General features: G+C 46.1%; 1 protein-coding gene and 1 pseudogene across 1 annotated transcript; both read right to left on the reverse strand.

Annotated features, from left to right (window-relative positions):
- Window positions 1-4751: 4751 nt before the first annotated feature.
- Window positions 4752-9473, reverse strand: LOC148896232 (teashirt homolog 1-like). Its single transcript, XM_088999447.1, has one exon. It carries the CDS (start codon window positions 9469-9471, stop codon window positions 5932-5934), a length of 3540 nt encoding a protein of 1179 aa, XP_088855573.1. The 5' UTR covers window positions 9472-9473; the 3' UTR covers window positions 4752-5931.
- A 79-nt stretch (window positions 9474-9552) lies between these two features.
- LOC148896233 (teashirt homolog 1 pseudogene) lies at window positions 9553-13228 on the reverse strand (annotated as a pseudogene).
- Window positions 13229-16883: the final 3655 nt, after the last annotated feature.

Raw genomic sequence — 16883 nt, forward strand, 5'->3', positions numbered from 1 at the left:
TATTGTTCAAAGAGTTAATGGCTTGGGGGAAGAAGCTGTTTAAATGTCTGCTGGATTTGGTGTGCATGGATCGGTAGCGCTTCCCTGAGGGGAGTAGCTGGAAAAGGTGGTGGGCAGGGTGCAGAGGGTCCAGTATGATTTTCCGCACCCTAGTTTGGAGTCTTGCAGTGTGCAAGTCCTCGAAAGTGGGTAGGGCGATGAAAAATATTTTTTTTTCCGCCGTCCTACGTGTCCGTTGAAGTCGGATTTTGTCCATTTTTGTGGCGGCCCCGAACCAAACAGTGATGGAAGAACACAGGATGGATTCGATGACAGCCGTGTAGAAATGTTGCAGCACCTTCTGGGGCAGGCCGTGCTTCTTCAGCAGCCTCAGGAAGTACATTCTCAGTTGGGCCTTTTTCAGGATAGAGTTGGTGTTGACTTCCCACTTCATGTCCTGGGAGACTGTGATTCCCAGGAACTTGAAGGTCTCAATGGTTGACACGAGGCAGTTGGATAGTGTGAGGGGTAGCTGTGGTGATGGATGTTTCCTGAAGTCCACGATCATCTCTACTGTCTTGAGCGTGTTCAGCTCCAGGTTGTGACGGCTGCACCAGAGCTCCAGCTGCTCCACTTGTTGTCAGTACGCAGACTCGTTGCCGTCTTTGATGAGACTGATGACCGTTGTGTCGTCTGCGAACTTTATGAATTTGACAGCTGGGTGCGTTGAGGTGCAGTCGTTCGTGTAGGGAGAGAAGAGAAATGGAGAGAGGACGCATCCCTGCCGGGCTCCAGTGCTCGTGGTTCGTGTTGAGGATGATATTTTTCCTAGTCTGACCTGTTGTGTGCGTCCTGTCAGAAAGCTGATGATCCACTGGCAGATAGTAGGAGATACTCCAAGCTGGAGAGGTTTGTGGATGAGGAGTTCTGGGATGATGGTGTTGAACGCAGAGCTGTAGTCCACCAACAGGATCCTTGCGTAAATTCCTGTGTTGTCGAGGTGGTCGAGGATGTGGTGCAGTCCGATGTTGACTGCATCCTCCTTCAGACCTGTTTGCCCGGTAGGCAAACTGAAGAGGATATAGCAGGGGTGCGGTGATGTTCTTTAGGTGGTTCAGCATGAGACGTTCAAAGGACTCCATGACCACAGACGTCAGAGCAACAGGTCTGTAGTCGTTCAATCCCGAGGGTGCTGGTTTCTTTGGAACTGAGACGATAGTAGACTGTTTGAAGCATGGATGGGACTTCACACTCCTCCAGGGATCAGTTGAAGATTCGTGTGAAGACCGGAGCCAGCTGTTCAGCGCAGACTTTCAGGCAGGAGGGCGACACTCTGTCAGGTCCCGCAGCTTTATTGATCTTCTGCTGCTTGAAGAGCCGTCTCACGTCCAGTTCGTGGATCTGTAGGGCAGAGGGCGGAGATACGGTAGTTTCTGGTAATGGTGGGCATATGAGAGAAATGGGGGTGTCCTTTTCAAATCGGCAAAAGAATGTATTAAGCTCATCAGCCAGACCAGTGTTGTGCACTGCTTGGGGTGAAGGCAAGCGACAATGTGTTATTGCTTTCAGGCCATTCCACGCCAATGCAGAGTCGCTAGCGGAGAACTGTTTATTAAGCCTCTCTGCATAACTTTTCTTTGCAATGTTAATTTCCTTTGTCAGTTTGTTTCGGGCGGGTTTGTGAAGCGCTCGCTCGCCGCTTCTAAATGCGGACTCTTTCTCTTTCCAAAGCTGCCTGAGTTTGGGAGTGAACCATGGCTTGTTGTTGATGAGCGGAAGGACTTTTTTGATACACACATTATCCTCACAGAAACTAATGTATGATGTTACAGTATCTGTGTATTCATCCAATGTGCCCGTTGAAGTTTCAAAGACGCTCCAATCAGTGCAGTCTAAGCATTCTTGTAGCGCTAACTTTGCTTCATTTGTCCATTTTTTAACTGCCTTGACTACTGGTTTTACACATTTGAGTTTATGTCTGTATGTGGATTAAATAGTGGTCAGAAAGACCCAATGCTGCATGTGCAACAGATCGGTATGCCCCTTTGAGTGCTGTGTAACAGTGATCTAGAATGTTTCCTTCTCTGGTGAAACAGTCAATATGCTGCTCATATTTCGGAAGTTCACGGTTTAGACGCGTTTCATTAAAATCGGCCAAAATGATTAGGGGTGACCCTGGATATTTTAGTTCGAGTTTGTTTACATGGTCCGCTAGTGTTGGTATACACGCATTAGCATTAGTTTGTGGCGCAATGTACACGGCGACGAGAATAAAGGAAGCGAACTCACGTGGCGAGTAGAATGGCTTGCAGTTGAGAAACAGCGATTCCAAACCAGGGCTGCAGTGTGCGTCGAGCATCGTGACATTGGTGCACCATTCTTCGTTGATGTAGAAGCATATTCCACCACCTTTGGATTTGATGGTGTGAATATCAGCCTGACACATTTCCCACGCTTGGACAGTATAAAAGGGCAGCCGTCGCGGGACAGCAGGAGAGAATATCTCAAACGCAGACGTGCACGCAACTCCCAGAGACCTGCTCAGCATCGGACGGAGTTTCACAGCACGACTTGCTCGACTCCACGCCACGATCAAGCTCTGCGAGACATCTGCGCGTCACTTCCCTGGGAGATTTGACAACCACGATTTAACAAATAAAGAGATTTGATAAACTCTTTAGCTGTAGCGCGGAATCCGGGTGGCGGTCACTGAGCCAGGTCTCAGTGAAGCACAGCGCAGCAGAGCGTGCAAATGTTTTATTGTTTTTTTGTGAGAAGTTTGTCCACCTTGTTTGGTAGTGAGCGTAGATTAGTGAGATGGATCGATGGGAGCTGCGTTCGAAATCCACGCTGCCGTAGTTTGACGAGCACGCTGGCTCGCTTACCCTTCCTACGCCGGTGTCTCAAAGCTCCGTACAGAGCTGCTACGCCGCTCGCGAGCAGCCCCGAAAAACCTTGTAGATTTTGGTGTGTCGGCGAAAATAGTCCAAGAGTGGATTCCCCAATGCTCAGTAATTCTTCCCTCGAGTCGCGTAGGGTCGCAAAAAACAAATGAAACTGACAAAACCAGGAACAATACTAGGGAGCGTGTGACCGAGGCTGCCATTTGCGGCGCCATCTAGAATATTATCCTCGCTAATGTTTGCTACGTCTGGTCCACAACAGTCACGTCTTCTACTCTTTGTTCCTTCTCATTTTCCTCATTCATCAATTCTTCAAAGTACTCTTTTCATCTTGCCATCACACGACTGGTTAATACATTGCCATCTCTATACCTAATCACCCGAACCTGCTGCAAGTCCTTACCATCTTTGTCTCTCTGTCTCGCCAGCCTGTAAAGATCAGTCTTGCCTTCCGTGCTGTTTGGCTTTTGCCACCTTTACTTTAACCGTACGCTGCATCTCCTTGTACTGCTGTCTCCTCTCGTCCGTCCTCTCAGTGTCCCACTTCTGAGACAGCTTTAGTGAAGTAAAATACTCAGTTTTGATACTGATACTGACACTTTGAGGGAGTTATTCGTGTTACATCCAATCATCCATCTATTTTCTGATTCACTTTATCGGTTTAAGGGTCACGGAGAGTGCCAAAGCCCACACAGCTATCTTCAGGCAGTCGGCGGAGGACAGGACTCCGAACCAGCTACCGGCCAATCGCAGGGCACAGAGCGACGAACAGCCATCCATGCTCACACTTGCGCAAAGGAGTGTACAATCAGCCAGACATGCACGTTTTTGGAATGTGGGCGTAAACCAAATTACCTGGAGAAAACCCACAAGGTGGAAGCTGGAATCGAACCCTGTACCTCTGCAGTGTGATACTCATCAGTGCTCATCAGCCGACCACTGTGTCCTCCCGAATCATGCAATACAATACATGCTGATTTATATGACCACAACAGCTGAAGATGAAAGAGGAGACAATCAAAGTGTCCTTTCATCAGTGGATCATAATAAATAAAAACATTAAATTGAGTTTTAATTGACATTAATTGTAAATGCGCTTCCAAATTCACAATTTTACTTCATTTGATCAGATTATACCGCTAAAGAATAAAGATAATAATAAAGAATATTAACTATAGACTTCAGGTTGATATCCCCTAAAATGTATGCATTGCACCAAAACATGAGTTAGTGTTGGTCTATCAGATTTTTTTCAACAACTTTTGAGTTCTGTTTTGAATACCAAAATTGGATTCACTACAGTTCACGAATCCACGTAAGGTATTACAATCACGATAACTCAAACCACATTAAAGTGAGCAAAGCAAATTTGGAGAGAAAAAAAAGTGCTTTCTGTGTATCCTAAAAATTTAATGGAAAAAAAGCTGTTTTGTCATTGGTTTCATGTCATCAGTCAAGATATTGACAGACACCCATCTGGTCAGATCACAGGCTACAGTACACTGCTGTCATTAATAAATATAACAATGGCTCTTCAGAGCCGTCCCTCCAAAGGCCAGTCACACGCCGAGCATGAGTTCTGAAGCACAATCGCCACTCTCATTGGCTTATCATTCCTGTGATCTTCACCATTACTATAATATTGGTGGTGTCCTGCAGCTGGGTAATCAGTTATTTTTTTTCTCTTAAATGTTTCAAAGAGCAACGCAGAAGAGTTGCACAAGAAATAGCAAGAGCATTTTACAAAGAATTGAAAATGTTAGGGGTGGGAAAAAGTACTCCACTGGGCTAGTACTGGATTTTGCTGTGATTGCTTTAATGTGCAGCAAAGGATGCTACAGAGCGTTTGAATATACATTTGGAGCTTGATGCACCGTTATGACAAATGAACACACAACCACAAATGTATGCCAGTTAACAACTGCTTTGGGATTTATTTTACAACTGAGAAAGAAAAGTAATAACCTAAGTGGTGCTAAAAACATTTCTTTGTTGCTGTTTCTTTTACAATAGTGTAGATAAAACATTGAAATGTATAGTCATTGTGCATCACCATTTCATGCATCAAATCGGATGCAATAATAATTAAAATCATTTCTGTAAACCAACCCAAATAAGCTGAAATTTGTATTTTCGTTAAAAAGAAAAAAAAAAGAAATTGTGTAACTCTACAGCATATATCTATGTACACAATCTTTTTTTTTTTCATCATTTTACTACATAAAATGACAATATAAAAGTTTGAGAATGCACACACCTTAAGATACAAAGACTGCAGTCATTTAAAATGATGAGATATGTCTTCTGGGAATACTGACATTTCACTGGTAATCATTTACAAATGTTCTATTTACAGCTGAAAGCAACACCAGTAAATGAGCAAAAAAAAAAGTAATTGCAAGTAAATTTGACAATTGCTGATACTTCACAATAAGAGCTTTTTTTAAGAAAACTTGCATAAAATGGCCACTTTTGACTCACCCACCAGAAGCAGCATTGCAGTTGTTCCAAATGTTCATATAACCGTTTTTAATACAGTAAATCAGTCCATTCTTTTTCAAAATATTTTAAGAACAGGAACCAATAATTATTTTTAGAAACGCAAAATTCAAAAGTCTAAGGTGCTACTTCAGTCTTTCGGGGTATCTTTAAATTGTTTTTGGTGTGTACATTTAGTCTTCTTGATGTCAAGTATAGTACAGATTTCCATTCTTCCAATGCATTTTTAATTTTATCATTGAGACAGCAGTTGTATTTTTGTCATGAGAATATTGAAATGTTTTTTTTTAACCTTGATTCACGAAAATACATGCACAGATCAGACAAGCAGCATATAAATATCTTGGGTTTTAAAGTTTTTAAAAAATGGCAACATGAAAACAAACCAACATGGTCCAGTCAAGCAATCATTACAACAGAAAATAAGACTTTTTTTTTCTTGTGTTGGCTCAGTTCGGCCCAGTGCAGTAACTGTGAACAATGTAGTTTTAGTGCAATGAAATTCTAGTCAGTTCTACACTGTAGCTGTCTCTTCTCCTCGACACTCTCCTTAAACCGACTCCATTTTGTCTATTTTCTCGAGTTTCTCCAAAGCTGTAACAAACACCAGGTGGTCCTCGGGAGACTTGCCATGGGTTTTACTGAGGTGTAACTTGACTGCGTGTTTGCTGACAAATGTCCGATTGCAAAGTCTGCATTGGTATACCGAGCCAATGTCGTCCTCTGGCGCAGTCAAGGCTGACAGGGAACTGCCGAATGTCATTTTGTCCGTGATCACCTTTGAGGCAGCCTGCTGCTCCCGTAGGTGTTCAGCGGACAGCTTGGACAGGTCCTTCAAACTGAATCCCAAGTGAGATTCCAGGTGACTGATGTAGGAGGAGGGAGTCCTGAACTGGGAAGCACAGTCACCACAGAGGAACATAGGCTGGCACGAGTCCATGTTTTTGAGAAACTTGGTGCCACCAGTCCGTCTCAGCTGGTACTTGACATTAGCCAGCCAGTGGGATATGGTGGTCATGGAGAGGCCAGTGAACTTGCAGATGTGGACCCTTTCCTGAGGGCCCAGGTCAGTCATGGCGTAGCGGCCTTCTGGGGTCTCCCGTAGGCTGGAGGCAAACTGTGCTTGCAGGATAAGAAGATGCTGAGGATTCCAGTTGGACTGCCTCCCCTTTCTCTTTTGCACTGGGGAGAGATCTTCTAGAGCATCCTCAAATGCACTGCCATCAGCGTCTGATTTCTCCGAGATGGAGGAGGGCGTTGAGGATTTGGGAGTCAGTCGTCCGGTGAGGTTTTTTACCATATCTGAGATGTCCATGAGAGCATTCTCTCTCAAAGGGGAGGCAATCCTTTCCGGCATGCTCACTATAGGCTTGTTACCATTTACAATATTGTTGACTACACTAAAGCTGCTGTTGTTGTTGTTGTTGTTGTTAGCATTACTGTGCGCGCTCGACTTGTTTCTACTCAGGTCTATGGGTTGGTCATTGTTTTCATACAAAGCAAATTGGTTGATGGCCTCAGCGGTTTTGCCCTGAGGTGTTGGGTTGAAGGCTAGCTTTTTATCCATCATGCTGTTACTGATTTTGTAAAGCATGGACAGTGGGTCTGCTGCTGGGCTTACCGTTTTGGAGGCCTTTCCCAGGTGTGTGTTCATGATTGACTGGAGTGCACTGAGAGGATTGATAAATTGACTTTCTGGGGAGTGATCGGTAATGATGCCGACATTGTTGCCGTTAGTCACCGGTGATTGGCAGACTTCTGGGCTGTTCTTTGAATTATTGTGGGAGACAAAGTTTTCTTTCGGCTCCTTCTTGCAGATAACTTCAGCTTCGACACTGCCTGGGCTGGTACTTCTCATACCAGATGCCTTATCAGCAATCACGTCATTTAGAGAGGCCAGTTGCGCTCTCTGCTCCCTCATCGCAGGAGAGGGGGACTTAACCAGCGAAGGGGGCCGGGCCCGCTCTATGCTGACCATCTTCTCCTCCTTTTCTTTCTTTACGGCAGCAGCTTTACCCGTCACTTTCTCCACCAGCTCCTCCATGGCAGTGACATTGCTCCTGAGCGGAGTAGGCGAAGATGGGCTTCGAGGTGAGTGGATGACTGAACTGGGATCATTCACAAGGCCCCGAAGTCCACTGTTAAACATTGGCTGCATCTGGACACTCTGGATGCTGGGGGGTAGAACAGTAGTCGAGCTTTTTATTGCACTTTGCAGCTGATAAGCTGCATGAATGCTCGGGTATCCACCCCAAGTGGGAGTGCCTGTCTGAGCCTTGCTAATGGCGCTCGTCACCGTGTTTTCCAGGGATTTAAGAATATCTAGACCTTCTTTTGGAGTCTCTTCAAGATCTTCTTCTCTGAGATATTTATATGACGTGGCGTCAGTCTCGACTTTCTCGCCCGAGTCATCTCTCTCCTCCTTAATTTTTTTCTCCGCTGGCTCTCCACTTTCAAGTTTCTCATCCTCACTCGCTTCCCTCTTTTCTTCAGAGCCAGAGGAGAGGGCAGGGGACACGGGCTGTGACTTAATGTTTCCAGGTACAGGGAGCCTGGCGGTGGTAGGCGGCAGTGGGATTGATTGAATCTTCTCTTCCATCACAGGATCAAAAACCAGTTGTTTCCCTTTCTTGGATGCCGAATTTGTGACCTTCAAAAAATGACCCGTGACCATCATATGAGCGGTAAGCTGTTGCAGTGTATCATGAGAGCTACCACACTCCATGCATTTCAGGATCTGAGCTTTACGTGCTTCAAACTGCCATGTATAGCTGGCACCATTCTGGTAGCCGTAGCGATTGTTTGCCGTTACGTAGGGATTAGCTGCTGATTTGGTATCTTTGCTAATATCGGCAAGTGACAAATTGCCTCCTCCACCGCCGGTATGGACAGTTTCTGGAGAGCAAGGAGATAATATTGGATCTTGCGTGGCTCGTTTTTTAGTGGATGGGGGCACCAGTTTCGTGGCCAAGGCTGGCACTGGTTCTTTGAGAGGCACTTTCTGGTAATGCTTGGTTTTGATCATATGAACGCTGAGATCCTGGAGCGATTCAAACGAGTGGCCACAGTACATGCACTTTAGCACCTTCTGAGCATCCTCTTTGCCTTCCATCTCCATTAGGGAGCGTTTACGGGGCTTGGACCAGCGCTTTCCCTGATCCTCCTCTTTTTCTTTGTTGTCATCTCGATAGTGGCCAGTCTCATTCATGTGCACTGTCAAACCAACCAGGGTGTCATAGGCAGCGCTACAGTCTTTACAGCGGAATTTGCTTGCACCAGTGAAGACAGAGCCATAAAGCTTGTTGTTTTGACGGTAGAGTTGCACTGTGCTGAAAAGGCTAGGCTCTGGTAAAAGGTGGTAGGGGGTCTGCTGAAGAGTCTTTGCAAGTGCTGCTTGGTGCCAGTCATAGGCCACACCACTACCATTGTTAGTCCCGCCACTAGTGCTCCCGCCGCTTCCGGTTGCGTTCTGGATGCTAACAGCGCTAGCTGATGTGCCATTCGTGTTAACGGTTGTGGTGCCAGTGTGGCTAGCAGTGGTGATGGAACCCCTTCCATTGTGATGACTGGTGACTACCTTCACCCCGTTGCTCTTGTTTGTGGTCGTTGTGGTTGCTGTCGAAACTGGGGCAGAAGAGGCAGCTTCTGAGGTGATGAATGTACTGTTTACACCGCCAGCTGCAGCAGACTTGGATTTCAGGATATCCATTGTAATGCTGGACCAAGAGGCATCTGAAATGAGGTTTGCATAGACGGCTTTCATCTGAGCCAAGCTATCTTGGAAAGATAGGCCGTTGTTGGGTGAGAAGGGCAAGGTTGCTCCTTCCCTCTCTGGATCATCCCGAGAGGAGGTACTTTTGAAGTCTGGAAGTCTGTCACTGGTGTCGCTAAGCGGGGATCCATAGCCGGCATCGGGGTTGGTGCCATTGCTGAGGGGAGAGTCTCTGTAACTAGGTGGTTGGCCTCCTTCCACATCATCCTCTTCTTCATTGCACAGGAACTCAGTATCCTGGCAATCTAATGAGAGACCGTCATCCTGGAGGTGCTCGTCCTCCTCTTGAGTGGGTGCCTTCAGTTCATCTTCGGGCATATACGCTGTAGGTCAGACAGGAGACAAAAATTGGAGGGAAGAAATTCTATTAGCAAAGTGAAAGCGAGGATGCACAGTATTTTAAAGCTGAAGGTGGCAGAAATGACACAGATCTAAGACTCGGTGGAAAATGTTGCCCTTTAATTCTGAACCACGACAACTGCACGTCTGTCTCATGTATGCGTGCATGCATGACTTTATATTTTACACACATGTGGTTCTGAACCTGTGTGGTGAAAAAAACCCTCTAGGGGAATTATAAATCACTGTGCTTCTGACAGTTGTCCTTTTCCTACCCAACTCCCTATTCCTTCACACATGCCTCATGTTTCCTGGTAAATGGCTGGCTGTTTGGCCTTGTTAGTCAGCTGCATGCTTGCATGTCCAACTCCCTTTTTTCCACCTTGTTTTTCTACTCTCTAAGTTTTATTGCCTCTCAATCACCCAGTTCGTGAAGTTCAACTCCTCAAATGTTTAAACAATGCAACTGATGTGGTGATGGGGAAAAAAAGAAAACACTAATTGGAAGGTATTGCAGTTTTTCCTAACACAGTCAACAAAGCTTCAAGTCACTCCAATTTGAGATAATAAGCACATAAACTGACAAAACAATGTCATTCGAAAAAAAACTGCTCATGATTGTCAAGATGAGTATGGGGTAGACAACTGATGCATTGTAAAAACTGTACAAATATTGAAGAACATGAGCTAGGGATAGGGGCAAGATGTGTGTCTGTGTGGGTGCGCACATACACCGGTAGGGAACACACCACAAGCAACCACTGTGCTTGCAGGATAAGAAGATGCTGAGGATTCCAGTTGGACTGCCTCCCCTTTCTCTTTTGCACTGGGGAGAGATCTTCTAGAGCATCCTCAAATGCACTGCCATCAGCGTCTGATTTCTCCGAGATGGAGGAGGGCGTTGAGGATTTGGGAGTCAGTCGTCCGGTGAGGTTTTTTACCATATCTGAGATGTCCATGAGAGCATTCTCTCTCAAAGGGGAGGCAATCCTTTCCGGCATGCTCACTATAGGCTTGTTACCATTTACAATATTGTTGACTACACTAAAGCTGCTGTTGTTGTTGTTGTTGTTGTTAGCATTACTGTGCGCGCTCGACTTGTTTCTACTCAGGTCTATGGGTTGGTCATTGTTTTCATACAAAGCAAATTGGTTGATGGCCTCAGCGGTTTTGCCCTGAGGTGTTGGGTTGAAGGCTAGCTTTTTATCCATCATGCTGTTACTGATTTTGTAAAGCATGGACAGTGGGTCTGCTGCTGGGCTTACCGTTTTGGAGGCCTTTCCCAGGTGTGTGTTCATGATTGACTGGAGTGCACTGAGAGGATTGATAAATTGACTTTCTGGGGAGTGATCGGTAATGATGCCGACATTGTTGCCGTTAGTCACCGGTGATTGGCAGACTTCTGGGCTGTTCTTTGAATTATTGTGGGAGACAAAGTTTTCTTTCGGCTCCTTCTTGCAGATAACTTCAGCTTCGACACTGCCTGGGCTGGTACTTCTCATACCAGATGCCTTATCAGCAATCACGTCATTTAGAGAGGCCAGTTGCGCTCTCTGCTCCCTCATCGCAGGAGAGGGGGACTTAACCAGCGAAGGGGGCCGGGCCCGCTCTATGCTGACCATCTTCTCCTCCTTTTCTTTCTTTACGGCAGCAGCTTTACCCGTCACTTTCTCCACCAGCTCCTCCATGGCAGTGACATTGCTCCTGAGCGGAGTAGGCGAAGATGGGCTTCGAGGTGAGTGGATGACTGAACTGGGATCATTCACAAGGCCCCGAAGTCCACTGTTAAACATTGGCTGCATCTGGACACTCTGGATGCTGGGGGGTAGAACAGTAGTCGAGCTTTTTATTGCACTTTGCAGCTGATAAGCTGCATGAATGCTCGGGTATCCACCCCAAGTGGGAGTGCCTGTCTGAGCCTTGCTAATGGCGCTCGTCACCGTGTTTTCCAGGGATTTAAGAATATCTAGACCTTCTTTTGGAGTCTCTTCAAGATCTTCTTCTCTGAGATATTTATATGACGTGGCGTCAGTCTCGACTTTCTCGCCCGAGTCATCTCTCTCCTCCTTAATTTTTTTCTCCGCTGGCTCTCCACTTTCAAGTTTCTCATCCTCACTCGCTTCCCTCTTTTCTTCAGAGCCAGAGGAGAGGGCAGGGGACACGGGCTGTGACTTAATGTTTCCAGGTACAGGGAGCCTGGCGGTGGTAGGCGGCAGTGGGATTGATTGAATCTTCTCTTCCATCACAGGATCAAAAACCAGTTGTTTCCCTTTCTTGGATGCCGAATTTGTGACCTTCAAAAAATGACCCGTGACCATCATATGAGCGGTAAGCTGTTGCAGTGTATCATGAGAGCTACCACACTCCATGCATTTCAGGATCTGAGCTTTACGTGCTTCAAACTGCCATGTATAGCTGGCACCATTCTGGTAGCCGTAGCGATTGTTTGCCGTTACGTAGGGATTAGCTGCTGATTTGGTATCTTTGCTAATATCGGCAAGTGACAAATTGCCTCCTCCACCGCCGGTATGGACAGTTTCTGGAGAGCAAGGAGATAATATTGGATCTTGCGTGGCTCGTTTTTTAGTGGATGGGGGCACCAGTTTCGTGGCCAAGGCTGGCACTGGTTCTTTGAGAGGCACTTTCTGGTAATGCTTGGTTTTGATCATATGAACGCTGAGATCCTGGAGCGATTCAAACGAGTGGCCACAGTACATGCACTTTAGCACCTTCTGAGCATCCTCTTTGCCTTCCATCTCCATTAGGGAGCGTTTACGGGGCTTGGACCAGCGCTTTCCCTGATCCTCCTCTTTTTCTTTGTTGTCATCTCGATAGTGGCCAGTCTCATTCATGTGCACTGTCAAACCAACCAGGGTGTCATAGGCAGCGCTACAGTCTTTACAGCGGAATTTGCTTGCACCAGTGAAGACAGAGCCATAAAGCTTGTTGTTTTGACGGTAGAGTTGCACTGTGCTGAAAAGGCTAGGCTCTGGTAAAAGGTGGTAGGGGGTCTGCTGAAGAGTCTTTGCAAGTGCTGCTTGGTGCCAGTCATAGGCCACACCACTACCATTGTTAGTCCCGCCACTAGTGCTCCCGCCGCTTCCGGTTGCGTTCTGGATGCTAACAGCGCTAGCTGATGTGCCATTCGTGTTAACGGTTGTGGTGCCAGTGTGGCTAGCAGTGGTGATGGAACCCCTTCCATTGTGATGACTGGTGACTACCTTCACCCCGTTGCTCTTGTTTGTGGTCGTTGTGGTTGCTGTCGAAACTGGGGCAGAAGAGGCAGCTTCTGAGGTGATGAATGTACTGTTTACACCGCCAGCTGCAGCAGACTTGGATTTCAGGATATCCATTGTAATGCTGGACCAAGAGGCATCTGAAATGAGGTTTGCATAGACGGCTTTCATCTGAGCCAAGCTATCTTGGAAAGATAGGCCGTTGTTGGGTGAGAAGGGCAAGGTTGCTCCTTCCCTCTCTGGATCATCCCGAGAGGAGGTACTTTTGAAGTCTGGAAGTCTGTCACTGGTGTCGCTAAGCGGGGATCCATAGCCGGCATCGGGGTTGGTGCCATTGCTGAGGGGAGAGTCTCTGTAACTAGGTGGTTGGCCTCCTTCCACATCATCCTCTTCTTCATTGCACAGGAACTCAGTATCCTGGCAATCTAATGAGAGACCGTCATCCTGGAGGTGCTCGTCCTCCTCTTGAGTGGGTGCCTTCAGTTCATCTTCGGGCATATACGCTGTAGGTCAGACAGGAGACAAAAATTGGAGGGAAGAAATTCTATTAGCAAAGTGAAAGCGAGGATGCACAGTATTTTAAAGCTGAAGGTGGCAGAAATGACACAGATCTAAGACTCGGTGGAAAATGTTGCCCTTTAATTCTGAACCACGACAACTGCACGTCTGTCTCATGTATGCGTGCATGCATGACTTTATATTTTACACACATGTGGTTCTGAACCTGTGTGGTGAAAAAAACCCTCTAGGGGAATTATAAATCACTGTGCTTCTGACAGTTGTCCTTTTCCTACCCAACTCCCTATTCCTTCACACATGCCTCATGTTTCCTGGTAAATGGCTGGCTGTTTGGCCTTGTTAGTCAGCTGCATGCTTGCATGTCCAACTCCCTTTTTTCCACCTTGTTTTTCTACTCTCTAAGTTTTATTGCCTCTCAATCACCCAGTTCGTGAAGTTCAACTCCTCAAATGTTTAAACAATGCAACTGATGTGGTGATGGGGAAAAAAAGAAAACACTAATTGGAAGGTATTGCAGTTTTTCCTAACACAGTCAACAAAGCTTCAAGTCACTCCAATTTGAGATAATAAGCACATAAACTGACAAAACAATGTCATTCGAAAAAAAACTGCTCATGATTGTCAAGATGAGTATGGGGTAGACAACTGATGCATTGTAAAAACTGTACAAATATTGAAGAACATGAGCTAGGGATAGGGGCAAGATGTGTGTCTGTGTGGGTGCGCACATACACCGGTAGGGAACACACCACAAGCAACCATAAGCAAGAAAAACATGAAGGAAGTTTGGGGGGAAACGTGAATGAAAAGTAGACAGGGGGAATGAAGAACAAGTATGCATGAGGTGTTGGTTTTTCTAGGCGAGAAGGGGGAGTAATTCGAAATGGGAGAAAGAAAAAAAGAGAGGGTGAGAGAGGCAGGGAGACAGGAAAGACAGCCCTCCTAGCTTCTTCCTTTATCTCCTTCCTGCATGGTGAGATGTGTGTCCTAGATGCCAGTATCAATCTTTCCTGATGAAACAGATGTGCTGTCAGCTTCAAACGGCACGCTAACCTGTCATATCATAATCTAAGTGGACATAATACCTGATATATATACACTGGCACCATTTACTGCTGCCTGAGAGGAGATGGGTGGATGAGGTGGGGGATGTGAGCAGCTGCACCATACACTGTGACGATGTGATGATGTGCGTTTGAGCGTGTCAGTTTGGGAATGCACGTTAGTTTGCACGCTCAGCTTCGCAATGCAGGGCATACTTAGCTCTTCTTACAGGGCAAATGAAACTCCAACCACAATATTGTCTATAAATCGAGGGTGTGCTGCTAATACACCCTTCTCCAAATGAACAACTTACCTCCCCCTCTCAACACCCCAGTGCCTGACAGGATTTCACTGAAATGAGAGCACTAAAGGAGAACCTGGCTGTGCTTCAATCTCACTGACAGTTTCAGACTGAGACAGTTTCTAAAACTCCTGAAAATCCCTAACACAGCAGATTAGCATTATGTGATGTATTCTCTATAACACATCTGTAGTGTGTCTACAGTTAGGGTGCCTTCCCTTACCAACCTGCTTCCAGAGCATGAGGATGTCAATGCATCTCAGCTATTTAATATACAATGCAAACTGCAGGCTGGCTAGCCATTCATCACGAGTCCCATTCTACTGGTGGAACAACCTAGCTGAGTCACTCGCGTCAGCTGCGGAGCAAAAATAGCCAAAACCCAGTAGTTGGAGATATAGAAATCACATTGTCGGAAAGAGAAAGCGAAAAATATGCGGATGAGTGGCAAAACACACACTGCAATAAGGAGGGGCTTTGAGCGATGAGCAGGTCGCCAGGAAACCCTTTGACGATGCCTGTCAATCAATTTCTGTCCTGCCATGTTGTCATGGAAACTACAAAAGAGGGAGCTATCAAAAGCACTGAAACAAAAGACAAGCAGCAAGAGACATCTGTAAAAATCACAGGCAGTATCCAGATTGTTTTGGAGACCATAAATGTACATTAGTGATTAAACGCAGTTAAAGTTAGCCTGAAATAAATGATCTCTGCCTTGCCTTTGAAATGCTTGGCTGACAGAATGCTGAAATCTGAATCATCAATGCGGTAAAAAAAAGAGTTACCCATCAAACATGGATGTCTCAATCACTGCTGTTGAAAGATGTTTGACTGTAACTTGCTGTCGTTTTAACCCCCTTCCTTCTCTTTCCCCCAAAACCACCCCCGTGGATTTGTGTGCTGGACACACGTATGCAACATCACCGCAGTCGGAAGACGTAGGCTACGGATGGGCAAGGGCTGGCATCCCTGGCGGTTTGACTTGCACAGAGGGTGATGGCTGTGAGCAGGGCCATCTGCACGGGCACCAACGCGGTTGTCACTTTCACTTGGGAACGTGCCGCCATCAAGGAGACAGGCGGCAGTGTGGCCAAGAGAGTGCCACGACTCACTGTCACAAACTGCAGCGATCAAGCCCCGCCACCAGCCACTCTCACACCAACAGCAGTACGATATCATCTCAGTGCATTTCTGAGCTATAGTGTTCTATGCATATGGGCAATATGCTTTGAATAAAATGAGATATCAAATATGTGAAGGCCTAAAACAGGTGCAGTAGCCCCTGGGTGTCATAAAGGGCCCCTTCAAAGACATAACACATTATAAAATTGATAAATGAGGTTGCCCTTTCTCACGTGACAAAACACCGAACCAAAGGCTCAATGCCTGTAAGAGGCTAAAAGACAAAAGTGTTACTTTTCCTAGCTGTACGATTAATTATTACTCAAACTAAAAGGGAAGAAAATACATCCCTTATGCCTATTACAGTGAGAAGTATCATCACAAATGTGTCCTAACAATCTGTGCTGTGGCTCTGTAAAATCCTTCTTAAAGAGCAGACTGGGGAGATAGCAGGCAGTCCGACCATACAGACTGGACAGAGACAAAGACGTGTATTGTATTTGGCAGGGAACACCCTTCATCCTGTGTCAATATAAAATTGGGCTTCACAGTGTGACAACATGATAGAGCGAAGTAAAGAGCATCTTTCAAACATCCTCCCCCACACACAGTGACTTTTTTATAACGTGATTTCTGTAAATGCTACCAGATTGAATCCAAACAGAGTACGTGTCTGCAATGTGGCAAGGAGGCAAGCGGCAACACATCACTCCTTTTCAAAACTTTGCAATCTCTTTCCCACCCATCCGTGTTTTTCCTGTTTTCTCCCTTCTTTGCGGCGAGTCTGCTTGGTTGTTAAATCAATAACACTCTCTGTCAGACTCGCAGAGCTTCACCATTTGGCTGCTGTCAAATCCAAACAAACCAGATAAGAAAGGCAGAAAGCAGATGAAACAAGAGTGAAAAGAAAGAGATGAAACCAGTCAGCGTCTCCTCACCAGCGTCCTTTCTGCAACACCCGTTCTTCTATTTATTTGCACACATTTCTTTATTTATTTGATGTGCGTTTGCGAGGAAGGGGCAATCACAGCAGTCATTTGCAGCACTAATGTCCAATCACAGGTCCCTTCACTCATGTGATTTAGGCAGTGCAAGAGTGGCTTTGCTGAGCATAAGGCTGGTCGAAGTGGTTGTTGTGCGGCGGGACGGGGAGGGTTGCAGGCTGGGGC

Source organism: Hippocampus bargibanti, linkage group LG06, assembly GCF_051943395.1.
Source record: "Hippocampus bargibanti isolate YZ-2025 linkage group LG06, ASM5194339v1, whole genome shotgun sequence".
Taxonomy (NCBI): Eukaryota; Metazoa; Chordata; class Actinopteri; order Syngnathiformes; family Syngnathidae; genus Hippocampus; species Hippocampus bargibanti.

Excerpts from the sequence above, each read along its gene's own strand:
- LOC148896232 (XM_088999447.1), bottom strand. The coding sequence starts at position 9,471 with ATGCCCGAAGATGAACTGAAGGCACCCACTCAAGAGGAGGACGAGCAC.